At 45.2% G+C, this 26,734-nt stretch overlaps 1 protein-coding gene across 3 annotated transcripts in view; it reads right to left on the reverse strand.

Annotated features, from left to right (window-relative positions):
- Positions 1-6,337: 6,337 nt before the first annotated feature.
- ZNF592 (zinc finger protein 592) overlaps positions 6,338-26,734 on the reverse strand; it is a 393,935-nt gene continuing 373,538 nt past the window's right edge. For all 3 annotated transcript variants that reach the window (XM_085644054.1, XM_085644056.1, XM_085644055.1), the window contains 2 exons: positions 26,228-26,375; positions 6,338-8,690 (listed from right to left, as the gene is read on the reverse strand). In XM_085644054.1, the coding sequence (XP_085500180.1) occupies positions 8,202-8,690; positions 26,228-26,375 (637 nt within the window). In that variant the 3' untranslated portion in view covers positions 6,338-8,201. The remainder of the gene's footprint in view (positions 8,691-26,227; positions 26,376-26,734) is intronic.

A 26,734-nucleotide genomic window follows, 5' to 3' on the forward strand; every position in this document is an offset into this window, starting at 1 on the left:
TCCAAGCACTTTTCACAGTGAAACTGTTGTTATATTAATTTGTTTATCAATCGTACCTCTGTCTGGAAGGAGACGTGTCTGGATATCGTCCTGTGGTGCCTTTCATTCTGCAGACCACAGGACGATATCCGGACACGGCTCCTTCCAGAGAGCGCTACGATTGATAAACTAATTAATATAACAACTGAGTGAACACCGCTCTACGGACGGCATAACACTGGACCACAGTGTAATACACCCACAGACGGCTCTCTGAGTCTGAGGTTTCGTCACAGACGACCTTTCGTACCCATTACGCGTATCTTTGCCTATGATGCCCGCTACACAACATCGCTAATCGCCCTGAAGAAGCCCTTGTTGGGCGAAACGTGTTGGCTATTTACAAACAATGTAAACCAAGCGTACCTGAAATAAAGTTACATTAAGATTTTCACCAATGACTTTTCTATTGCTTGTCAACTTGTATACGCTGTATCTATTTACCAGTTACTCGTTCGTATTGCCTCTCATCCACCCTCTATACCTCTTCATAGTGAATGTGAGGATTCCGGTGTATTATAGGGTGTAGTCGTGCAAAAGCACCTTGTAATAAATACACTCACAAAAAAGTCTAGGCTCTAGCCAGGTACGTTTGTAAATCCTCTTGCTCAGCTCTGGGTAGCTATGGCTTTGAGCAACAAGGCTTAAACAAAGGAACTAGAGTAAAGAATTAAAAGCACCACCAAACAACAGAATAGGAAAGTCACATAACACGAACAAAATCCACTACCAAATTCTAAAAATAGAATATATTTTTTTACAGGTTTTTAGACACCAATAAGGCCAAAATGCACCAGAGGGTTCCAGAGATGTAGATTTTAAAAAGAAATGTACATCTCAGCTTTTTAGTCCAAAGTATAATCAAACATTGGTAATTGTAAAGTTTGGAAACTTTGGAAAAAATTGTAAGACTTGTGTTTGACTACTCTGGCCCAGACAGGGTGAACACTTTTTGCAGTGAGGAGGTGAATCAAGAATATTTGTACAGTTACCCGGTCACCAAAGCTTCCTCAAGTCCAGTTCCACACTTTACATCAAAACTACCATAGATAATGGAGTGATACAGGATGCTGAAAGATGCTCTGCGGTAGGACTGGGGTCTCCAGAGGCTTATTCCTGGGTCCACAGGTAAGGTGGGGCAACTTTAGCCACAGGGGTCGGTGCCCTCGAGTTCCCCTTAGTGCCAGTAGGGGTCCTGCAGTGGCTGGGCTTCTGATCTCTGGTCTCCTTTGGTGAGGGCTACTGTTTGTCTTTGGCAATAATTCCCACTCTGGTGACTTTCCTGGTTCTGGCAGACTTGGGAGCAACTTTTGAGTCCTGAGGGGAGGTGATTCTGGGAAGGTGGCTTCTGACTAGCCAGAACGGGCTACTCCTGCTTTGATGGCCCTGGAACAGGGGTTTAGCCGACTGATCCTTGGAGTCACTGCTTTAGCCTGCGGATCTAGATACATTTTTCCATGAGCCAGGCACCTCGGGCACAGTCCTCTCCTCACTAGCCCATAGAGCAGCAGGTGTAGCAGAGAGATTGGTGCAGGCTCTCTTGACAGTTGCAGGGGTCAGCAAGGTAGTCCTTCCTCCAGTCCAGATGTGATCTGAGGTTAAGGGTGCCATATTTATGCCCAGAAAGTGCCCTGGGGGACCATGTGGTCACTAACCAATGGGCTACTAGGATTCTTCCCGCCTTCAAGCTATGTGTGGCATCTGGCAAACCCAGAACACACAATTCTGCTCAATTTCAAGATGCTTGAACCCTTCCTCTATTTTAAGGAGCTTGGTAGCCTACCCTAGAGGAGTGATTTGACTACCTGTGTGCCCATGCAACAAACCAGTTTGGCTACTTGTTTTCCCTCTGTGTTTACGCGGCTAGCCCGTTAACCAGAACAAAGGGTCTGCGGTTTTCAAGCGTGATCGCCATTTGCCAACCAAAGGTGGCTTTTCCTTTGAAGCTTGCCTTTTGTGCTTTTCCTTTGAAGCTTGCCGTTTGGGCGAGCACCATGTGTGGCTACCTGCAAGGGGAAGGTAACATCTCCCGATGTGAAAGGCCTCTATTGTTCATAGCTCCCCAGGAGGGCAGAAGGCTCTCTGATCGCCAACAACAGCAAACGATCCCTGGATAAACTGGACAACAGATTGTCAACTTTCATTAAAAGGGACATTAAATTCGACTTGTGATTCAAGTAATTTAATGCCACGATTAATTTGATACCTTGAAGTACCCATTTTAGTAGTCCCATTCAGAAGTTAGCAGGAATCAGATGCCAGCCTGTAACTCTGTACTAGTCAATGGGGATACTAGCTTTTCCACAGTAGAACAGCAATTTGGAAGATTTACTGTTAGGACCCATGAAAGTGTCACGTGGTGAGGATAGGCCTAGCAGAAACACCATCATTTACATGTTTGTTTCTTAAGTTGCGACTCACTCGCCTCGTTCTTTCACCGCAAGATTGCCGACATACACAACAGTTTCGGCGCACAGACCGCGCACCCTACCACCGATCCGGCGCCCCCCACCACCACCCTCCGCACCTGGACGACGGTCAGCACCGAAGATACCAACCACACGATGAACACCATCCACTCCGGCTCCCCAACCGACCCCTGCCCACACTACATCTTCAACAAAGCCGACTCCATCATCGCACCCCAACTCCGGAACATCATCAACAGCTCCTTCGCATCCGCCACCTTCCCAGAGAGCTGGAAAAACGCCGAGCTCCGCACCCTCCTGAAGAAACCCACCGCGGACCCCACGGACCTCAAGAACGTCCGCCCCATCTCGCTCCTCCCCTTTCCGGCCAAAGTCATCTAGAAGATCGTCAACAAACAACTCTCCGCCTTCCTCGAGACCAACGGATCCCTCGACCCCTCGCAGTCCGGCTTCCGAGCAAAACACAGCACCGAGACCGCCCTCATCGCAGCCACCGACGGTATCAGGTCCCTGCTCGACAACGGGGAAACAGCTGCCCTCATCCTCCTGGACCTCTCGGCAGCCTTCGACACCGTATGCCACCGCACCCTGATACAGCGCCTCAGCAACATCGGAATCCAAGGAAAGGCCTTGGAATGGATCATCTCGTTCCTTGCTGGCAGAACCCAGAGAGTCTGCCTTCTCCCGTTCCGGTCCGTGGCCACCTAAGTCATCTGCGGTGTCCCGCAAGGATCCTCGCTCAGCCCCACCCCACCCTCTTCAACGTCTACATGAGCCCCCTCGCAGCCATCGCACCCAAACACAACCTCAACATCATCTCCTACGCCGACGACACCCAGCTGATCCTCTCCCTCACCAACGACCCCGCCACAGCCAGAGCCAACCTCCAGGAAGGAATGAAAGATGTCGCGGAATGGATGAAGCTCAGCCGGCTGAAACTGAACTCAGATCAGACGGAAGTCCTCATCCTGGGAACATCCCCCTCCGCCTGGGACGACTCCTGGTGGCCCCCTGCCCTGGGCTCCGCTCCAAAGCCAACAGACCATGCTCGCAACCTGGGCTTCATCCTGGACTCCTCCCTCACGATGACCAAGCAAGTCAACGCCATCTTGTCATCCTGCTTCAACACCCTGCGCATGCTCCGAAAGATCTTCCGGTGGATCCCCACCGACACCAGGAAGACGGTCACCCAGGCCCTCGTCACCAGCCGACTGGACTACGGAAACACCCTCTGCACGACTTATCCTGGACACCCCCCGCTGCAGCCACATCTCTCCCCAGCTGAGAGACCTGCACTGGCTCCCCATCAGCAAGAGGATCACGTTCAGACTCCTCACCCATGCACACAAGGCTCTCCACGACATGGGACCCACATACCTCAACAACCGCCTCACATTCTACACACCCACCCGCCACCTCCGCTCCGCCAGCCTCGCCCTCGCCACCGTCCCGCGCATCCGCAAGACCACCGCCGGAGGAAGATCCTTCTCCTACCTGGCGGCCAAGACATGGAACTCCCTCCCCACCCACCTACGACTGACCCAGAACCATCTCTCCTTCAGGAAACAGCTCAAGACCTGGCTCTTCGAGCAGTAGCGGATCTCCCTCCCCCCAGCGTCTTGAGACCCTACGGGTGAGTAGCGCGCTTTACAAATTGATTGATTGATAATAGGAAACAAAGAAACAACTAAATCACAGGGTGGATATCCTCACGGGGAGGCCACTGAAAAAAGCTCAAATCTGCGCAACCATGACAATCTTAAAGCGCCTTACAGGTATCAGGATACTGATACACGTTCATCTCATTCCTTTCAGGAGACTTCTGAGACATGACCGGAGCAAAAGACACGGTAAGAGCACAGATCAGAGGAGTAAGTGAACTCGTCCGACTACATAATAAAAAAGGAAGAAAAATCCAGTCAAAACCTCAATTCAAAAAGAAGAAGGTAGCTAAACTGAAAGTCAAGCATGCCGCAGATATTGAGGACACTGCTTCTGAGTGGGGTGTCGGCTCTGACCATGCTGGATAGCACAGCAGAAGTCACAACAGTTCATCGGAACTTGATGGATTGTAAGGTCAGTGTAGTGTTAAATGAATATATCCAGGTGGAGACACCGGATACTAGGGTAAGTGTCCAACTTTGTTTATACGAGATGCAACTCCAATTGGAGTGGGAGGTACCTAAAAATATTAACATTCTCTTTTGGGAGAACTGGTCATTCGGCTACCATATTCTTTTGCCCGAAAAGGACTGACCACCAAAATTTGTGATGGAATGCCTTAAAGGAGAAATGGTAGTTTTACCTTCTTTTTCTGAACTCGTCCCAGAATCAGTTAAACATTCAGACGCCAAGGAGTGGGTGTTAGAATTAGCTCCTGCGTTATACCGCAACATTTTGGAGTGAGATGACGGTCCCCCTTATCATGAAATACCATTGAGGTTGACCCCATGGCCCCATACAATACCCCATCACAAATGAGGCTAAAAAACAAGTTAGATAGATTCTTACACACCTTGAATACCTAAGTGCAATAGAAAGTTGCACCTCCCCTATGAATAACCCCCTGTTTCCAGTTAGGAAACCAGACCATTCACATTGTCTAATATTACACTACAGACATTTAAACACAGCTACACAAACATTAGCAGAACGCGCACAGCAAAGCACTTATGAATAATATAGTGTGTAAAAATATAAACAAAGTTGAATATCTCAAATGGATTTTTCTGCCAGAATATAGAACCTGCAGTAAGCATCTTACCACATTTTCCACGCTAGGTTCTCAATGGCAGTTGGCTATATTTCGTTTTCCCTAGGGGTATAGATATAGCCCGGGCTGTTCTAAGCCCCAGTTACATAACTTTTACAAGAATTTGACGAACAGGCATTATCCTATGTCGATTACATTTATTTGACAGAGGATGACCTATCTACACACTTGATAAGAGTAGATCGCATAGTGCTGGGATTTGCTCACTTGACTACAAAACTAATTTTATAAGATCAAATTTTGCCCAATTCAATGTCCTGTTTCTATGATATGAGCTGTCAAGAAAAGGCAAAGAAGTGTGCGCTGTTACAACCACAAAACTCACTGAAGAAACTTCAATCCACATTAAGATTCCTAAATTCTGGTAGCACATACATTTCAGATTACGCAGAACGAGTTAAACCATTCTACAACTTAATTCACTCAGACTTTTCAACTACACATTGGACAGCTGAACACAAAGAGATCTTATGTTCAGTACAAACTGACATGCTAGCTTCAAAACACTTACACATGTGTAAACACCACAAACCTGGGGATCCTGGTGGCACAAAAGCACCATTCATAAGCCAATCTTTTGTCCCAGTGGTGTTTTATCAATGTATAAGTGCACTTAAAATAACTTACTATAACATAGGCTAAAACTTGTAATTAAGCTATCCTTGCTATGTGCTAATTATGCAGAAAAGGGAGTGTTTTGAATAACATTGTATGCTAAATATTAGAATGTTGCCCACAGTCTTTTGTCAAGTGGAAAACTCTTTAATTTTGTCCATTCAACCTCCTTTGCTAAAAGTAGGTTTATACCTCAATTTCACGTGTTGTATGCAATTTCTTTGAATATTTTGAAGAGAGCATAACAGCACGGCCGAATTACCTTTGCACAATAAATCCTAGGTGCTGTCATGGGAGACCTCCCTGATTACACTAAAAACAATCAACGCAAGCCACCCAGTAAAACATTCCCTAGGGTTCAAAAGCAAATTGAATGCTAAAAACTGCAATGGAAAGCAAAAAAATGATGTCTTCCATTGTGACGTGGAAAACAAGTTTGGTTCATTCAACCGCCTCTGCTAAAAATAGGGTAGTATCTCTATTTCACTTGTTGTATGTATTTTATTTTAATATTCTGAAGTAAACATAATAGCAAGGCCCAGTTGCCGTTGCAGATTAAATAGATATATGATGGCTTGGGTGAGCACCCTGTTGATGTCGATCTACTGAAAACGATATACACAAGCTACCTTGTAAAACATTCCCTATGCTACTGTACACAGTTATCAAAAAGTACAAATATTCTGAATCTTTTGTATCAAAACACAGTTGAAATAAGAGTGAGCAATTTTGTTAAATGCAAGAAGATAAATAGTTTTTTTTCCTTTTTAAATTATATTTAGCTATCATCATAGTAAACAACACAAGATGGATTCTGGCTCATCAGAAAAAAACAGATGCAATATAACAGCATATAAGCAGAAATGCACAAAGGGTGTACTGCAATTGAATGGCATGTTCACATGAAAAAGAAAAAACAGTCAATATGACTACATTTAAATAAAAAGTCTGCAAAAGTAACTTATAAAATTGAGTAATTAGAGGACTATACAATTTGATACAGTACAGTGGTCTTATCATAAGAATATACTTTTCTTATTTGAGGAGAGGCCATGGGCTGATTTCATGTTCAATTTCTAATCTATTGGGAGTGTTCAGAAAACAAAATATCGAGGGAAGGGTGTGTTTTAAGAGGAACAAACCAACTCCACTAATTATTCACTTTCTATACTCTTTTCGCAAAAAGTTTGTAATATCGTTTTAACATAATTCTCACTTCATCCCCTGCAGTTAGAATGGTATTAGATTGTTTTACTTGTATTGCCACATTAGTTTCCTCGCTAATTAACACTGGCAGGCTGACATACCATTTCTTCTTTTCCATGTAGCTTTAACTGACTTTAATTACAGGAGATCAAATATTGCTCATCTAAGGAGTGCTTCGGGATACATTATTCATTTGGTGCCTTGGAACTACAGGCTCATTAATTAAAGAGTCTCCTACACAATGAAAGATAATAATCAAAACGTACATGATACTAGGGATTTGGAGCGAATCTTTGTTACAACTAGTTTCTGACTCAGAAGGGAGCTTTCTTTTACTAGTGAAAGGACAAATGGACAAGGAGATACTACAACTAGTAAGCTTTGACTGATAATATCACTACAATCTTGTTGTGTGTTATGCTTTCTTCAAATTGGTAAGCACAGATACATTCTAGTAACTAGACCAATATCACATGTATAAGGAGGGCGTATCTGGGGAGCATAACTGTTAAGATATACATCTAGACAGGTCAACTTGAGCAATCTAATAACTCTCCCCTGCAACTGATTCCAAGGCTCTGTTTGATGAAACATAACAAAAGTCAGAAATGTAAGCACATTATAAATAATAACAATGTGCATTAAGAAAAAGAGAGGGTGTCAGGCTGCAGAGTCCATATAGCATGAAGTGGATGTACATTAAGAGTGCTGCAAAGAGTATAATAACGGTACTGGATGAAGATACAGTGAGGAAACTGTACAGCTGGAAAACCTTCTGTTCTGCTCACGAAGATCCCATTTCTTAAAGTCTTAGTATTCGCAAATATTTTTTTGCGGTTATTTCCCTTTTTCATTTCAATAAATAAAACTTCTCTGGCTGCGGAGCGGAGGTGGTTTCATCTCAACTTTGGTGGACAAGTTTGTTTCCCATACAAAAAGATTTTGAGGTGATTTTTAAGTGATTATCTACTTGAATGACCAGTGGACCCTCCTTAAAGTCGGACAAAATATAAACCAGTACCACTTTGTTTTTTCCTTTAAAAGTAGCTCGGTGCTATTTTGCGAAAAAATAGTTAATCTTTATATTCTTTAAATTAACCCCCCTTCCACCCTCCCCCGACAACGATCTCCCGCCATCGTTACTCTGTTCCTTCTTTGTATTTTGTAGACAAAGATGTGTCATGAGTTCGAACATGCGCACCATGTTCTACTTCACTGTCAAATGTTTTATCACACAATTTACATGGCCATTTGGCTTTTTCATCCAGCACAGTATCTGCCTTCACATTCTGCTCTCCGTGTCCACTGTTCTCAAGAGGAACAAGTTCCTGGCTCTTTTCTTCTTCCTCGAGGTCCTCAGGCTCCTTCACTTTGTGTACAATAAAGAGATGTCTATTCAAGGAGATCTGGGAGGTATAGCACAAGCCACAATGCAAGCACTGGAAGGTTGACTTGTCAGTCTTGTGCCGTGGTATGTGTTCCTGAAATTCAGCCTCTGTGCCTGTGGAGAATCCGCATTTCGCACATTTATAGTGCAACCTGGGTTTCTTTGCAGGGGGTGCTTCAGCAGTATCTGTGATTTCAGTCTTGCTCAGAGCATCTTCGGCTACCCCTTTCGGTGCTTCAACCTTTAAAGTAAATGCATATTGTTATTGTCATGAAATTAGCAGCTAAGCAAGTTTTAATTCATGCGTTCTGATTTCTAAATAACATTTGATATGCAATGTTTATTCAAGGAATGAATGGTGTGCAAACCTAAGCCAAGGTGACAATAAGCTGTTGCACACAACCTTAATGGGAAATAGAGGTACACATAGAACATTTAAAAATATTTTACATGAATGTCAACACTCAATATTCTTTTTGTGCTTTACACTTATTATTTACATAGAGAACACTCCCCAAAGAAGTTCCAGTTGTTCTTATGCATCAATGTAATTGAGGCAGTATCAATGGTCTATTTGATTAGTCCAGTACACTGTATGCTAAAGCAGACCTGTATGACCTAAACAAGATCGCTAAAATGGCATTTGGTTGGGGCAAAGTCAAAAGGCACAAGGTTCCTCCTTGGTTAAACATGCAAGGGTGTTTAGTTTATATCAAAGATCAAACCAAATAAGGAATTCTGAATCTGCTTAGCATTATTGGCCATCGAAAACGTCTATTTCACAGGCCATAATTCAATGTGAATGGTTGTAAAAAAGAGAAATCAAGAACCTCATCAGCGTTGAAAGTAGGCTTTTATTAGTACCCATAAAGTGGAAGAATAATGTTACTTACTCAGTAAGCATCTGTTCTTGGCATGTAGAGCTATAGATTCACATGCTTTGCATACTCCTGCCATCTAGTGTTGGGTCCGGATGTTTGCAAGTTGTTTTTCTTCGAAGAAGTCCTTCCAGTCCTGAGGTAAAGCGACTCCTCCTTTTGGTGATAGTGCGCATGGGCATCGACTCCATTGTTAGATTCTTTTCCCGCAGAGAGTGAGAATGGAGTTAGTAGAGGTAGAATAGATATTTCCATGTGTATGCATGTAAAGTAAGAAAACTGCAACAGGTATAGGTACCAGGGGAGGCGGGTGGGTGCATGTGAATCTACAGCTCTCCATGTCAAGAACAGATGCTTACTGGGTAAGTAATATTATCCGTTCGAGGCATGTGAGCTGTAGATCACATGCTTTGCATAGACTATACAGCAGTAAACTCTCAAAGTGGCTGCTAACCTGTAGCTGTTGCACTTGTTTGAAAAATTGTTTTAAGTACTGCATATCCTATATTAGCGTGTTGCCTCGCTAACACATCTACAAAATAATGTTTGGTGAATGTGTGCGGTGTAGACCACGTTGATGCCTTATGGATGTCAGCTAGGGAAATATTCCCTAAGAAGGCCATAGTAGCCCCTATTTTGTGAGTGGAATGCGCGCTAGGGGGTATTGTCAAGGTTCTTTTCGTTTTCACATAACATGTTTTAATACATTTCATGATCCATCTTGCAATGCCCGATTTAGAAATGGGGATTGCCTTTGCGTGGTGGTGAAAAAGCAACTAAGAGCTGTTTTGTCTTATGGAAATCTTGTGTTCTTTCTATATAATATAGTAGAGCTCTTCTAACATCTAGTGCTTGAAGAGCCCGTTCTGCTACAGAATAAGATTGAGGAAAGAATAAGGGTAACCCAACCGATTGATTGATGTGAAAAGCAGAAACCACTTTAGGAAGAAATGTGGGATTGGTTCGAAGAACCACTTTGTCTTTGTGAATTTGAAAGAAAGGCTCTTGTATAGTTAGTGCCTGGAGTTCACCAACTCTCCTTAAGGAAGTGATTTCAATAAGAAAAGGAACCTTCCATGAGTGAAACTGTAGTTGACACTTATGCATTGGTTCAAAAGGTGGACCAATAAGCCTCGTAAGGACTATGTTCAAGTTCCATACTGGTGCAGGAAGAGCCCTTGGTTTTATTACTCATTTTAGTACTTCCATAAAGGCTTTAATCACTGATACTCTGATAAGTGTTGGCTGTTTTGTAAGTACGCAGCTACTGCTGCTAAATGCAATCAAATGGATGTGTAAGCTAATTCAGATTGCTGTAAGTGTAAGAGATCACTGATGAGGTTTTGCATTTAAGCATTAAGGGGATTGATGTCGTTATTGTTACACTATATAACAAATTGTTTCTACTTTGCTGCATAACACACCCCTAGTAGAAGGTTTCCTAGCCTCCTTTAGGATATTTATACAGTCTGGTGGTAATTCAATTCAATTCAATAATACTTTATTTCGACCTGTTTCGGCCATAAAAGCATCATAAAAAACACAGTACATTAAAATACACAATGTAAAAACAGCAATACTAAAATTCAGAGCTGATAAACCCTAGTTTGTCTAGGCACTGTTTCGAATTATAAAACTCCTTTTTATCCAGAATGCATGTAGATACTTCGAAAGTGCAAACACAATATGACCTGCTGTATTCGATTTAAAGATTCTAAGTGCATCTGCATATTTGCGGAAGCCCAGGTTCCTACAAATCGGTACAATCCAGTACTTCCGGGCTCTACTGTACATAGGACAGAAGAATAAGATGTGACAATCATTCTCTATGTCCGTGCCACAGCCTGGGCATTTGGAAACCCGGGTACTAGACCACTTGTTTGTAAGGCATGCTAGAGGGAGGCAACCAAACCTCCATTGAATATATAGCTTTCTGGCCAATACGGGGTAAATTACATTCAAATAATCCTCAAAAGAGTATACAGTTTTTATCTCTAAGAATGAATTTACCATAGAACCATTACATGAGTCATGCAACCATGCACTAGTACATCTAGATCTATAAGACTGGGTAAACAGTTTCCCCGAGATCTCACTACAGGCAGTTGCTGGCTGATGCCACATGTCTGCAAGGCCCATTGTCACTAGTTCGTGTTTGACATAAGAGAGCCAGGGAATCTGCACAGCTTTACTCAAATTTAGTACTTCCTGAAGTTCAGTTCTGTATTGTATAAGTTCAGGGGTTAGCCATAATCTCCTCCAAAATCTAAGGGGTTTTATAGATAGTTCCTCCTGAATTGGGAATAAACCCAAATCGAGCCTTAAAGGAATAAGAGGAGTGCTTTGTGGGAGCAATAGCAACTGCCTCAAGAATCTATTCTCCGCTTTGGTTATTTCTGGGCTCACAACATGCCCCCATAATTCCCCACCATACAGAGCCGCTGCTCTTGCCCTGGATTTGTAGATTTCAAGCCCTGGGCTTATGGGCCTAAATGTAGAGGCATTATTCATTTTCAATATTCCACCCGCTGTTTGGGTCAGTTTTAACTGTGATTTTAAGAGATGGGGAGCCCAGGAAAGGTTTTCGCTCAGTGTGACACCTAGATATTGGAAGGTCTGCACTCTCTCTAAAGAGACTGTATCCAAAGTAGGGGGAGGTCTGGTGCGTGGAGAGGGATTAAAAATCATAAAGTTAGTTTTGTCTACGTTGATCTGTAGACCATGATCGATACAAAATGTATGAAAACCATCCAGTATGCGCTGTATCCCCATGGGTGACTTAGATAGTAAAAGAGTGTCGTCGGCAAACATTATAGCCGCGACTTTCTTGCCTGCCAACCTAGGTGCGTCGTTGTCTAGTACTGCATCCAGGCAGGAAATCAACCCATTCACATATAGGCAAAACAGGGTAGGGGCAAGGACACACCCTTGCCTAACTCCCTTATTTACCGGAAACCTCGCAGACAAAACTCCTCCCCTCGCACACCTGACCTGTGCAAAATTCTGTGTATGCAATCTCACTAATATTTCCAATAGTGCATTGGGGACTCCCAAGTCCCGGAGAACAGCCCAAAGTTTCCCCCTTGGCACGGTGTCAAATGCTGAACGGAGATCAACAAACACCATATAGAGGCTGCCACCCTCTATTGTGACAGTCTTCCAATACAACATAACTAAGCGGAAAATCTGATCCGTAGTAGATGTTTTGCTCCTGAACCCAGCCTGGTAAGCTGACAGAATTTCATTCTCATTGATCCACTCTTGCAGACGATCTAGAATAAGTCGTGCAAATATTTTTTGGGGGACATCAATGAGACTGATGGGTCTGTAATTTACTGGGAGCAAGGGTGATCCCTTTTTGAAAATGGTTATAATTTCGGCTCCCAACCATGAGCCTGGAACTTCTGCACCTCGCAGGATAGTATTAAATAAAGCGCACAGGTACGGGGCCCAAATCATTGGTTGTTCCTTAAACATGTCACCGGGAAGTTTATCTATTCCTGGTGCTTTGCCCCACATCAGTTTTCCCAAGGCAATGGTGATATCCTCATGAGTGAATTCCAGAACCTCGTCTTCATCATCTCCAGGTGTGGGTGGTTGTATGGGCAGAAGATCTAAATCGGAAGTTACTGCATAAAGAGTCTTAAAATGGGATTCCCAAACCCCTGGATCTAGGTTTACTTCTATTGCATTGCGGGGTTCAGCAGACCCTGTATTCACAATTGCCCAGAAGCTCCGCGATTCCTTGTTAGTAAGTGCAGAGGCAAGATTGTGCCAACGCTCCCAATCCCAGGCAATTTTTGCCTGTTCCATTACTTCCTTATAGGAACGTCTAAGAGCACGTATAATTGTGCTATCAGTACCATCCTTGAGTGCATTTAGCAATTTAGTTTTTGAATTCCTACACGCAGCATTATACCAGGAGGAAGGGCGGGGCACCATAGGTTTGTTAGTTGTTGCAATTGGATTAAAAGTATCAGCTAGCGTATCCACCAGATCCTGGTGAAGAGTAAGCAAGTTCACAGATGGAACAGGGTACTCTCCTGAAGTCCAAATGTCCCTTGCCATAGTGAGGAAGGGGAGAATGGTTGAATATAGGCTGGAAAGTGCATCCCTCTTCTCTCGCAGTTTCGCCCATTTGACACGCCGCCTATTGGTGGATATAACAAGGCCAGGATCGTTGGGCACTTCAGTTGGTCTCCTTGAGACTTGGGGGGATTCCATCTTTAACACCAGGGCGTTATGATCGCTATCCGTCCTGAACAATACCTCCAGATCCACAATCTTTGGCCAAAGCCTGGTCTCGACCATGACATAGTCTAGGTGGGATTCGTGGTCTTTTTTGTTATACGTACACCTGGAAGGGATATCCGAGGGTTTCCTGCCATTAACCGCCCTAACCGAATTATGAAGGGTAAGGGACATAATCTGTGTGGCTAGTGGAGACCAAGGCTTTGCAGGAGCAGAATTGCAGGGAGGGATTCCCCAAAACTCATCCTCTTCCATCAGGGCCCCCTCGTTCACCCCATTTAAGGGCTCATAATGGCAATTGAAGTCGCCTGCAATTATATACTGGGTTTCCCGATTCAAGGAATCGAGAAAGACTGATAGTTCCCTAATAGTGTTTGATTCCTTTGCCAATGCGGTAGGACGTGAGTAGACATTAATTAGTGCTAGTTTAAAGGAGGATGGCCATGTCATTAGGACACATAAAATGTCGTCTGAGTTGGTCTGAATTGGTTCTGCTTTGCATCCCAGGTGGATACCAACCCACGTGGTCAGGCCGCGGGAAGGCCGACCAATGCCTCCCCAACGCGCCAGAATATTAAAAGCCACAAACCCCAATCTGTGGGATCCCTCCCTAGCCCAAGTCTCTTGAAATAAAATCACATCAAAAGTATCTACAAAAGTGCCCCATTCAGGGCACTTAAGCTTAGTACTTAATCCCGCCACGTTCCAGGAAGTTATAGTCATGTGCTGAACGTGACTCATGGATGAAGGTAAGAGATCAGGCGAGTGGGATAGACTCTCCAATTGGTTGGGTTCAGTGGGGTAAGCGGGAGCAGTACTAGCATTAACTAGTTTTACTGGCAGATGTGGCTCACTAATACTGCAGCAGGTTCTCTCTAAAAAGGAACCAGTACTAGTCCCTGCATGGTGGGAAGAAAGCTCCCAATTGCAGGAAAGCATGTTACCTTCACGAGTTACCTCTTTCTGATCGGGGACCTGGGTTCCATCTGTTGCCCTAGCCAGTCAATCAACCTGATCTAAATGGCTGAACCTGTTATAAAGGGGGGTGAGAGGGCGGGGCAGGGTATAAGCATCTAGCCTTGTTTTCCCACCACGCCCCCAACGGGAGTAGGGTACATGGGTCCATTCGTTTTCCAGCCGGATCAGAGATTCGCTAGGGTAGAAAGATGTGAGTGGGCATACTGCAATTTTAGTTTCTGAGCGGGAGGATCCCCACCTGCAGATATACTCCACTGTTCTAGGATCCCTGAAGTTAACTATAATGCAGTCACCTTGGAGAGTTTTGGGGGTGTGTCCTATCCAACCCACCCTTCTGACCATGATAATCTCACTTCTAACGTGAGGGGGCAGGGGCCTGTGGGTGCACAACCATTGCATCGTCTTGTTCTTCAAAGAATTAAAATCCTCCGTAGTAGCTCCACTAATTTCAGGAACCCCTGTGAGTATGGCCACATAGGGGCTTGCTTCAGGAGGTAAGTCAATTGTCGTAGTGGGCCCAGGTACCTCTCCCGTGCCTCCCCTCCTTATCGGTCTTCCATTAACACTACCTTTTGTCGCAAGAACCAATTCTGGGATGTTGGGGACAGGGTGTTGGGTATCAGAGAGCCTGTCTTCGTGTTGTAATGAGGGGGGGTTGGGGATATTAGCAGGAGCTGCCTGTACTGCTACAGGGGGGTTGTTCAGTGGCTGGGTGTTTGAGCAATTGGAAGAAGCAGCATGCGTTATCCCGTCTATCCTACTATTAGGGGTGCAATTGCAGGAGCATTGCAATTGTGTTTTATTAAAAACGTTACCAAATGTACCCTTAATATGAGTCTCAAGCAGTGCCAGGTGAGTTGCTATACTGTCTAACCTTTTTTCCAGGGGATCTAGTAGGGTATGCAACAATAAATGTAGTTGCAAAATTGTTACAGCCCCATCAGCTTGAAGTGAGGTGTTAGGAGGAGCACTTACATCGTCCGTTAAAGGAATAGAATCTGGGTGCAGGGTACAGGTCTCTGAGTCTTCAGTGAGCATAGTGGGAGCCACAGTGGTTATATTAACCCGGCGTTTAATAGTTTTGGTTCCCCCGGGGTTAGTTCTTTTCCCACTAGGAGCTTTGGACTTAGTTTTCGGAAGCATCCCCAGAGTTTTGTCCTTCTTGTTTCGCGGGGTTGGACCAGAGCTCGGCAGTGGAGGGGATCTAGCTTTCGGTGACGCTGGCAAGTCATCACAGCTCATAGTATCACTTTGTGGTGTGTCGTCTATAAATTGGGTCAAAGGGAGTGTAGATGGTTTGACACCTGTGCAGTTGGGAGTACCCTCCATAGCTCGGGGGGTGCAAGCAGAAGCAAAAAGACCCAGGGATGATCGTCTAGCCAGTGCGAGTTCCTGTGAAACTCTACGTTCCATGAGAACAATGCCCTGGTCTATCACTGAATTTGCTCTGATTATAAAATTGTCTAGGGTGCCCGTAAGGTTAGCATTTGGAGCGAGGTTCCTGCCCGCTTTGGTAGCCATTACGCTTACAACAGGATGTATGACAGAATAGCGCTAGAGCGCCCACAGCTATGTCAATCAACAGCCTAACACCCGCTATGCCCTGTCGGCCAACAAAATGCATACAATGTATATTTTAAGCCCAGTTAAAACCTACACGTAAGTCCGTGGGTGAAAGGGGGGTGGCCCGGTCCGGACTCTCTCTGGCTCGAACGGGCTACAACGGGCCCGCCCTTGGCCCGGGCTTCGCACCGCGCTTCGTTCCGCGCGCGTTCCGCTAGCGCGGAGAGAGTGGGCCGTATTTGTCCGGAGGGAGCAGGAAGGGGGGAGGGCCAGGGAAGAGGACCCAGCTGCGCCGATGTTGCTCCAGGCGCTGGAAAGCTGGTCCTCGCAGTCCCGCCCTCCCTAGAGCCGGTAGTTCAATGAGGCGTGAAGGCAGCAAAGATGGGTCGGCCAGAGTATCTGGACACACAGCGTCCTCCCAGCAGCGTTTCAGTTTATCATGTTCATAGCAGTTTAATGAGTGGCTGGTCAACTCTTTGGATGAGGTCTTCCCATGAGTTGGCATAAAGACGTCCAGCGATCTCACAAGCCCCCCTGGTTCATGGCGCAGCTAATTTCTTGGAAGAAAGAATGCAGGCATCTAAGGAGGAGGAGTCCCAACGACGCCCTCAGGATCTGGTGGTAATTGTAAATAGCCAAACTCTATGACTTCAGGAGCCAAATCGCTAGGTTGAGTTCCTTGGGATTTGGATGTCTGATTCCTTTATGGTTCTGAGTGAGGAGACTGGAGTTGAGATGCAGCTTTTGGTGTGGAACTACTGAGAGCTCTAGCAGGGTGGTGAACCAAGGTTGAAGTGCCCTTGTGGGTGCTATGAGTTTGAGGGATGATAGTCTGAGCTTCCGAACTATTAGCGGAATGAGTGGGAGAGGCGGAAAAGCGTAGGCAAATATCCCTGACTAGTTCATCCATAGGGTATTGCCTTTGGAGAGTGGGTGTGGGAACCTGGAGGCGAAACTTGGGCATTTTGAGCTGTGGAGAACAGGTCTATGTGAGGAAATCCCCATTCCTGAAAGTAGGGAAGAAGAATCTGGGGATTAAGTTCCCACTCATGGATTTGCTGTCCCCGTCTGCTGAGAAGGTCTGCAATTTGATTGTTTACTCCTAGAAGATGATCTATTAGGAGATACATTTTGTGATGTATAGCCCATTTTCAAATGGCTTGTACTAGGCTTGACAGTTGGAGAGAGTGCGTCCCCCCCGTTTTTGTATATAGTACATAGCTGTCATGTTGTCTATGCAGACTAGGACAGTTTTGCCTATTAGCTGAGTTTGAGAGACTAAGAGCGCAAGAAACACTGCTAGAAGCTCTAGGAGATTTATATGGGGGCTGTTTTACTTTAGACTCCATAATCCTTGGATTGTGTGACTTTGTAGGTGAGCGCCCCAACCAGTGAGCGATGCGTCTGCTGTTAGCACTGTCTGTGGAACAGGGTCGAGAAAGGGCCGCCCCTTTGGATACATTTTGGGGGTTTCAACACTGCAGAGAGCGATGGGTGCGGCCATCTACCAACACTAGATCGGTCAACTGCCCACCGACTGGTTTCACTGACTTTCGAAGCATTCTTGAAGGGGGCGCATGTATAGTTTTGCAGGGAGAACAATTATAATGCAAGAAGCCATCATCCCTAGCAGTTGCATGAATACTTTTGCTGGTAATGATTGGTTGGGCTGAAATTGAGTGAGAAGGGACTGAAGACTGTGAATCCTGGCTGTATTGTGAGAGGCTAGAGCTTTCCGAGCGTCTATCATGGCTCCCAGATAAGTTTGTGTGTTGGAAGGCTGTGGATGAGACTTCAACACATTTACTGTAAACCCTAGTTGGTGAAGTAAGTGAATAGTGGTTTGAGTGTGCTGGAGACACATTTGGTAAGTGCTGGCTTTGATGACCAGTCGTCCAGGTATGGGAAGACATGGATGTCTTGTCTTCTCAGGTGAGCTGCGACTGCTGCCAGACATTTGGTAAATACCCTGGGAGCACTGGTGACTCCAAACGGTAGTACTTTGAATTGGTAATGATGACCCGCTATCATGAATAGGAGGTATTTGCGATGAGTGGGATGAATTGGAATGGGGAAATATGCGTCTTTGCAAGTCTAGAGTAGACATATAATCGCCCTGCTGTAGAAGTGGGAGCACATGTTGAAGTGTGACCATGTGGAAATGCTCTGAAAGTATACAGAGGTTTAGGTCTGTGAGGTCTAGAATAGGTCTCAAGGAGCCGTCCTTTTTGGGGATAAGAAAGTACAGGGAGTACACGCCTGTTCCTTGCTGTTGTAACAACACAGGTTCCATGGGTCCTTTGGACAGGAGAGAATGGACCTCTTGCTGAAGTAGATGTACATGTTCTGGTGGCATTTTGTGAGAATGTGGTGGAACGTATGGAGGATTGTTGGTAGGCTCCAGGCAATAACCATGTTGGATAATTCCTAACACCCATTTGTCTGAGGTGATAGATTGCCAATTGGGGTGGAATTCTAGAATACGTCCCCCGACAGGTGTTAAATGATCGGGGGGAAGTGTAGGCAAGTCAGTGCTTGTTGGGGAGGGGGAATTACGTGGTGTGGAACCCCTGCCTCGAGATTTGTTGTTTTTGTCTCTTAATCCTCCTCTAAAGAATACTCTTGTTGAGGAAGATCGATTGTTACCTTTGTAGGAGGAGGCAGTATTGTCGGAGGACATGGTTTACGATCCTCCACGGTTGAAGCAGCGACGAACCCAGCCCTGATTAGAGGGAGACTGCAGAGCGCCCATAGGCTTGGCTACTTCTGTGTCCTTTTTCATTTTTTTCTAATGACTTATCTACTTCTGGCCCGCAGAGATGGTCCTTGTGAAAAGGAGTATTTAAAATAGACTGTTGTACTTAGGGTTTAAAACCAGAATCCTCAACCATGCATGTCTCCTTAATAACACACTAGTGTTGATCTCTCTAGCTGCGGAGTCTGCAGCATCTAAAGCGAATCTAACTGGACGGGAGTTTCCCTTCCTGGACTAAATACTGGGCTTTTGCTATGTGCTCATCTGGGAGGTGTTGTAGCAATTGCTCTATCTCGTCCCAGTGTGTCCTATTTATTTATTTTTATTTATTTGCAATTTATAATGCGCATGGCTGCCCCAGCAACGAGGCGTCCCAGCGCAATACAAGGACCTGAGATGAGGACCAAAGCAAGTCGAAACAGTTAAATAGTAGAAGTGGGAAAAAGCCAAGTCTTCAAAGCCTTACGAAACGGCAGATGGTTAGAAATAGTTCTGATAGGAGTCGGGAGAGAGTTCCATAATTTTGCCGCCAGCCAGTGGAACGAGCGCCCCCCCTGCCCTAGCCCTGCACACACGCGGGGTGCAGACCATAGCTAGGTTAGCGGAGCGCAAAGGGCGCTTGGGTGTATAAGCCTCCAACAGCTGGAGAAGGCCTGGCGGGGCCTGTTTAGACAGAATCTTGTGGGAGATACACAGTGCTTTAAATTGTATCCGTTTGTCCACTGGCAACCAGTGGAGCTTGGGGAGAACCTGTGCAACTGAACAATGCTTGGGTAATGAAACCAAAATCCGTGCTGCTGCGTTCTGGACCCTCTGGAGGCGCTTAACGCTGGCTCTGGTGGCTCCCAAATAGAGGCAATTGCTGTAGTCCAGTCTTGAAAGGACGGATGCCTGGACAATAGTCTGATGCACTGAAGGAGGGAAAAACCCGAGCAAAGGCTTTAGACCCCGCAGGAGTCCAAAACAGACCCCCGCAACCGTTTTAGTTTGTTTCTCAAAGGTTAGTCCCTGATCGAACCATACCCCAAGATTTTTTACGGTTTCCTTCGGAAGTGGGGCAGGTTTAATCGATCCGGCCAGTATAGATCCGACCACAGCTCCCTATCCTTTCCAAATAGAAGGATCTCTGCTTTGCCAGAATTAAGCTGGAGGCAATTAATTGCCATCCAATCAGATATAGCTGACAGATCGTCCTTAAAATTGTCTAAACTGGAGGTACATTTCCTAGAAAAGGATATCACTAATTGGGTGTCGTCCGCGTACGACACCAACGACAGCCCCCTCTCTTTCGCCAGCACTGCTAGAGGGCTGACGTATAGATTGAATAATATTGATAAAATCATATCTGGCTAGCAGTGCCTGAGTGTTGGCAATGTGCCATTGATTTGCTGCTTGGGCGGCCACTCGTTTACCAAATGCGTCTAATAGTTTTGACTCTTTGTCTGGAGGGGGAGCCTCCCCTGTAGTCTGTGATATTCCTTATGTAACTGTAGTCCGTGATATTCTGCAGCTCTAGCAAGTAATTCTAGATATCCTACATTGTCATCAGGAGGGGAAGGTTTTTCACAGGAAACATTTGGGTCATTGTCTGTAGGTGAATCTGTGTTATAATCCTTCCAGGGGTCTATCGGTAATCTCCATCATCATCATCAGGTGGTGGTGGTGGTGGAGAGTTAGTTGGTGTAATCAGTAAATGCTGCAAAAGTGGAGAAGTTGGTGTAGGGGAACGTGGTGGAGGAGGAGGAAGAGGATTAGGAGGGGAGGGATTAGTACCTACATTCTTCCTTTTCAAAGGAATATCGTAAAGGATGTCCCCTGACTCCGGATTTGCGTGAGTTAGTAGGAACATGTCCTGTATCTGGATTTATATAAAGTTCCTTTTGTTTTGGGTCTGATTTGGGTGTTGGGGTGTCGCAAATCAGATCCTGCAGCTTCGGAGGAATAGTTTTAGGCACTGAAGATTTGGGTGCCGGAATAGAATGACTTTTCGGCGCGGAAGGTTTCAGTGTCGAAGGAGGCTTCATTTTTGGTTTAATGATTTCAGCTCCGAAGCGGTTTTTGGCTTGAAGCCTGAAGGATTCGGCTCAGTGCCAGACTTTGGCCGACTCAATCCCGAGCCAGAAGGCTTAGTGAAGTGTTTCGTGGCGAGCCGGAGGGCGGGGCGTCAGAAACATCTTGTCAGTGCTGACCGTGGCCGGAAGGTGGGGGTGGGACCAGAGCCTTTTGTTTCAGCTGAGTTGGAGTTTAGGTGACGGGGCGTTTGGTACTCACGGGACGTTGACCTTGTGGCAAGTCTTCTATAGAGTCCGATTCTGGAATGGAGGCACGTTTCTTGTACTTCCTCGGCCCCTTGTGCGTCAAATTCGTGCTCTGATTCTTCGCCGAAGATGTCTGGTGTGTATTCAACGTTTTGACTCTGCATTTCGCGACATCGAGTTAGACGATCGCAGAGCGTTTTCTTCGATCGGAACGATCTGCACGCGTCGCAGTCCTGTTCGTTGTGCTCCGTAGACAAGCACAAGTTGCACCCTTTGTGCGAGTCGGTGTGCGGATACTTGGCGTGGCACAGAGGGCAGAATTTGAATAGAGTCTGTTCCATCGACTGCGAAGTGGACAGACACAGTTAGGCCGGACGGCCTTCCCAAAGCTCTTCGATCAAAATAGAGGTTTTCCACGACAGATACGATACACGGAGAAGTGGGATAAGCGTTCGAAACAATAACACCACGGGTAGAGTGGATTATGCACGGCGGGGAACCTGATGAAACGGTTTCGTAGCAGAGCGCAGCAATACACATCCGAACCCGATGGTGGAAAAAAACTATCTAACAATGGAGTCGATAGCCATGCGCACTATCACCGAAACGAGGAGTCACCTTATCTCGTGACTGGAAAGACTTTTTTGAAGTAAAACAACTTGCAAACATCCTGACCCAACACTAGATGGCAGGAGTATGCAAAGCATGTGATCTACAGTTCACATGCCTCAAACATAGATGTTACCTGTGCACTGGCACTCAGGAAAAGAGGGGAGACAAAATAAGTTAATATGCAGCTGTCCTTTAAATAACGTAGCAGTCTAGCTTGATTTACACGAGATGCAAACAAGCATTAGCAAATATGGGGTCTAATGCTGTAATAAAAATTGGGTTTGAGCAGTCTATAAGAAACTAGTTACTGACCTGTAACAATAGTTTTTCAGCTTGACGCCTCGAGATTCACATACTATACATATACCCCGCCACTTAGTGGTTAGAGTCAGAAAGTGTGTTAACTTTTTTTTTTAAATGGGTGTTTGATACAGGCCATAAAACACTACTCATAACTCTAAGTGCAAACAGTACAAACAATAAATCAGTGTTCAGTCAAACACTTGCTTTTATAATTGAAAGTAGTATTTGATTTTGAACTACGCACATCCCTTTACAATGCATGCATCTACAATGAAATTGCAAGTATATATCAGTTAAGTGAAAACCCCATTTATTATCTACTGGCGGTCACCAGTAGATAGTTATAGTTAGGACCGAGTTTCCATAGGAAATCTGAAAATTCTATTTTGAATAACTTTGGCGCCGGTTGATGAATCCTCGCGAAATTTTCAAAACTAATGGGGCGCTCCGCTCAGCTCCTACCCTGAAAGTCTCGGGGTGATTCGTCAAGCGGGGGCCGAGAAAAAAGGGGGGTCCCAAAACGCGTTTTCTCCATGCATTTTCCCATAGGACCTTTAGTCGAAGGTACAGCCCGAACAGCTGAACAGAATTACTTGAAATTTGGCAGAGAGGTAGTCCTCAGGTCAGGCATGTGCCTTTTGCATATATGGAGTCAATCTGTACAGTAGTTCCTGAGAAAATTGCAGTTAAAAGTACATAAATATCTATAAGCGCGCACCGTGCGCGCACCCTGCGAGCGTAATTCTGATTGGTGGTTACATGTCGGTCAACGTTCGAATCGGTCGAAATCAGAAGTGTCGGCCGCCATTTTGTTTGTTTTGGGTGCGACACTGAAAAAGAGAGTTGGAGAACGTGAAAAGGGGGCAGGGTAGAGAGTTCCTGACCCCCTAGCCGTTGTCAGGGGGTCCCTGAAGGACCCCGAAGGGTGAAAAAACATTTTATTTTTTTAAAAAAAATAGCGGGTGCGTGCACGGTGCGCGCACGGTGAAAAACATAAAAAAAATATATATAATAATACATACATAACTTAGCATTTAAAAAACCGTACAAATTCACTTAAAAAACCATAGGATTCACACACGTTATAGTTAGGAATTAGCATTTAAAAAACCTTGCAAATTCACTTAAAAAACCATAGATTTCACACATGTTATAGTTAGGTGGACATTTCACTCGTAAAAAAACAATGAAATTCCCTCGTTATAGTTAGTTCAGATAACTATAACTCGTGCGACCGCAACTCTATTACAAGGATGAGGTCATCAGTGATGTCATGAGTGATGCCACTGGCCATGTCATGAGTGATGTAACGTCATGAGCAGTGGATTGCGGGTGCGCAAGTTATAGTTATCTGAACTAACTATTGGTTTTTTACGAGTGAAATGTCCACCTAACTATAACATGTGTGAAACCTATGGTTTTTTAAATAAATATATAGTATATATACACACATATACATACATACATATATATTAGGAATTAGGGTAAGGGTGTTTTAGAGGTTTAGGGGTGGGTAAGGGTAATGGCTGGGAAAGGTATTTTTTTTTAAGGTTTAGGGGTGGGTAGGGGTATTGGGTGGTAAGGGAGTTTTTACTAATCTTCTTAAGAACTTGGGGCAAGATCGGTATAGGTGGAAAGGTGTACAGGAGTCCAGAGTTCCATTCTAAAAGGAATGCTTCTCAGAGTGAGAGCAAATTTGAAAACTCCAACCCTCAGAAGTGCTGACATTGAGGGTTCTCGAGGTGGCAAACAGATCGAGGCAAGGTTCTCCTCATTCCTGGAAGAGACCTCACGCGACCTCCAGATGTTTTTGCCATAGAGGATCTGCAAGCCATGAATGGCCCCAAGGCTGATTTTGTCCACCCTGGCATTTAAGTAGCCCTTCAGGTGTGTACCACTAGGAAAATGTCCTGGAGCTCCAGCCAAGTCCAGAGGTAAAGAGCTTCCTGCCACAGGTTCCATGATCACATCTCGCCCTGTTTGTTGCAATACCACATGGAGGCGGGGCTGTTCGTGTACATCTGAACCAGCCTCCTTCGACAGATGGAAGGAAGGCTTACAAATCCAAGTGGAGCGCTCTTAGCTCCAGCAGATTGATATGAAGCTGAGATTCTGCAGGAGACCAAAGTCCTGATACCCACCTCTCCCAGATGGCCACCCTCAACCCAGAAGTGATGCATAACCCACCACTGTCAGCTCTGTGCTAGGACGAGAGAGGGGACTGCCTCTGACCCAATCAAGATTTGTCAACCACCACTGCAGATCTTTTACAGACTCCTTCAAAATCTGGATCAGGATGGAGAGGTTTCCCTGGCCCTGCACCAACAGGGATTTCAGATTCCACTGCATACCCTGTATATGCCATCAGGCATGCTTTATCAGCAGGATGCCATCAGACCCAGAAGCCTCAAAGTCAATCTCACAAAAATCCAGGATTGAGGCCGACACATGAGGATCATAACACGAACATCCTGGCATCTTCACTCCGGAAGTTAAGAGCGGAACGGCTCTGTATCCAGAATGGATCTGATAAAAGGGAGCATCAGGAAAGGAGTCAGATGTGACTTCGGCATGCTGACAGTGAACCCCAGCGAGTGCAAAAGGTTCACTGTAGTCTGGAGGTGGGTGACAGCTGCCTGGGGCGAGTCAGCTGTTGAGGTAGTGGCAGACTGGAACCCCCAACTGCCATCACTTTTGTGAACACCCGAGGAATGCTAGTAAGGCCAATGGAAATTGCAGCACACTGAAAATGATCGAGGCCAACCGTGAACCACAGGTAATGCCTTTGGGCTAGCAAGATAGGGATGTGAAAAAAAGGTGTCATGCAAATCCAATGATATTATCTGGCCTCCAGGGCAGACAAAAGCTGAACCAAGGTGAGCAATTTGAATGTCTCTTTCTGCAGAAAGGCATTGTGAGGGGAATATTAACTACATCCTACTTCTGGTGTAGGCGCCCTCTTGATGGCTCCAAAACAGCCCGCACTTTCTGATGGAACAGGGGGAGGTGGTCTTCCACCGGCTGTTCTTGGATTGGTAGCAAAGGCGGACGGGTTTTCACCAATGGTAGGGTTGTACACCTTCTGCACAATCTGAAGCTCACACTTGTCGGGCAATTATGAGGTGCATAGGAGACGCTGTGCAAGGTTTTGCCCGGGCTCCCAGGAAAATGTCCATGAGGGCCTCACTGAAGGGGAGTAAGAGCTCAGTTGAACCCGCTCCTGGGTTAAGTATCTCAGTCTAGACGATGGTCTTGACCTCGACTGCCAGCAGTTGTAGGTCAAGGAGATCCGCTGCCATGCGCATCACAATGGCAACGGATACGCCTTCCTCCGAAACATGGCCCAGAGGGGAAAGCACGCTAGAGTCTGGGTAAGTGCCCAACTCGCTGGTACCAGTTTTCAGCAGGATCAGGGTCCTCTCCTCCATGGGACCAAACCCTTCCTCCTCATCTCCCCCTTTAGGGAGAAAGGGACTATCTAATGGTAGGGCCTGGACGTCACTGGCAATGTTGGCTCCGAGTTGGGTATGATGATGGGCTAGTCATCAATTGGTACGGGGAGCGAGCTGTGGAGGAAGGCACATGTGTCCGAGTCCATACGGGGATCCAGAGGGCCTAATTGGCATCGGGGCGCTAGCTGAGCGACGTGAGTGGAGTTCCAGAGCACCCTCTTGCACCTCTAAAAACCCTATTGAGAATATTGCTGACTGACTAGTATTTAGACAAAATGGTGATAGCATACAGCATAAATCATAAAATAATACTATCTTCAGCAGGCACATATTTTCTTCAGGAAGCACATTAATGCTTACTAAATGAAACCCTGTAGCAGAATGAGGAGTGGAAAATTCCCACATTTTTAGGGCTCTATTCTCAAAGCTTTATACTGCTAGCGTCTTACTCATAAAAAAATCAGGAATAGGGCAATCAGATATCAGGGTTAAAGCTATAACTTCCCAAATAAAAAGCTTTGCGAATCAAGACATCCAGTGCTTAATGCCACTCTTCACATGTGTATGTGCTTTTCCACTTTAAAATGGAATAACTTAAAAACAGGAGGCAGTGTTATGCCCCCATTACCAAATTAATCAAAATGAGAAATATGTATGAGATCAATTTGAGTTAATGCAACATCAATATTAGGGTGCACAAGAACAGATAATATCAATGTAATCGTTACTTCAATTGGCTTTTTTTCTGAAGTCTTCTCTCCAGGCTCCAGGTTTGACATGTCTGTGACATCTGGATTTTTGATACCATGCATTAGACTGATATGATTCTCAAGCATAAAGGGCTTAGCAAAGGTTTGCTTTTCTTCTGTGCAGTAACTGTAAAAAAGAAGCAAAGTATGAAATTAAACCAGACGCAAGTGCAACCAGGCACAGGTACACTGACTTTTATTTGGTCACTTACTGTACAATACTTCAAATTCGGGCTCATGTCACAGTACTATGCATTTTACACAACACATTTCGGAGCGGGGACTACCTCAAAACGCCTTTCAAATGATAAAACACATACTGAACCAATTATATTTCTAATGCAGAGTAATCTCAAACTTCAGGTTTGTTACCACATCACTTGTCTTAGGAAGTAGCCTCTGTCATGTTTTAATGTAAAGTAGTTATGTTATCTGTCATTGTATTGTTCCTGGTTTGCTGGGTGCTTCCACTTCCATAATCTAGCT

Source organism: Triturus cristatus, chromosome 3_1 (assembly GCF_964204655.1).
Source record: "Triturus cristatus chromosome 3_1, aTriCri1.1, whole genome shotgun sequence".
Classification (NCBI taxonomy): Eukaryota; Metazoa; Chordata; class Amphibia; order Caudata; family Salamandridae; genus Triturus; species Triturus cristatus.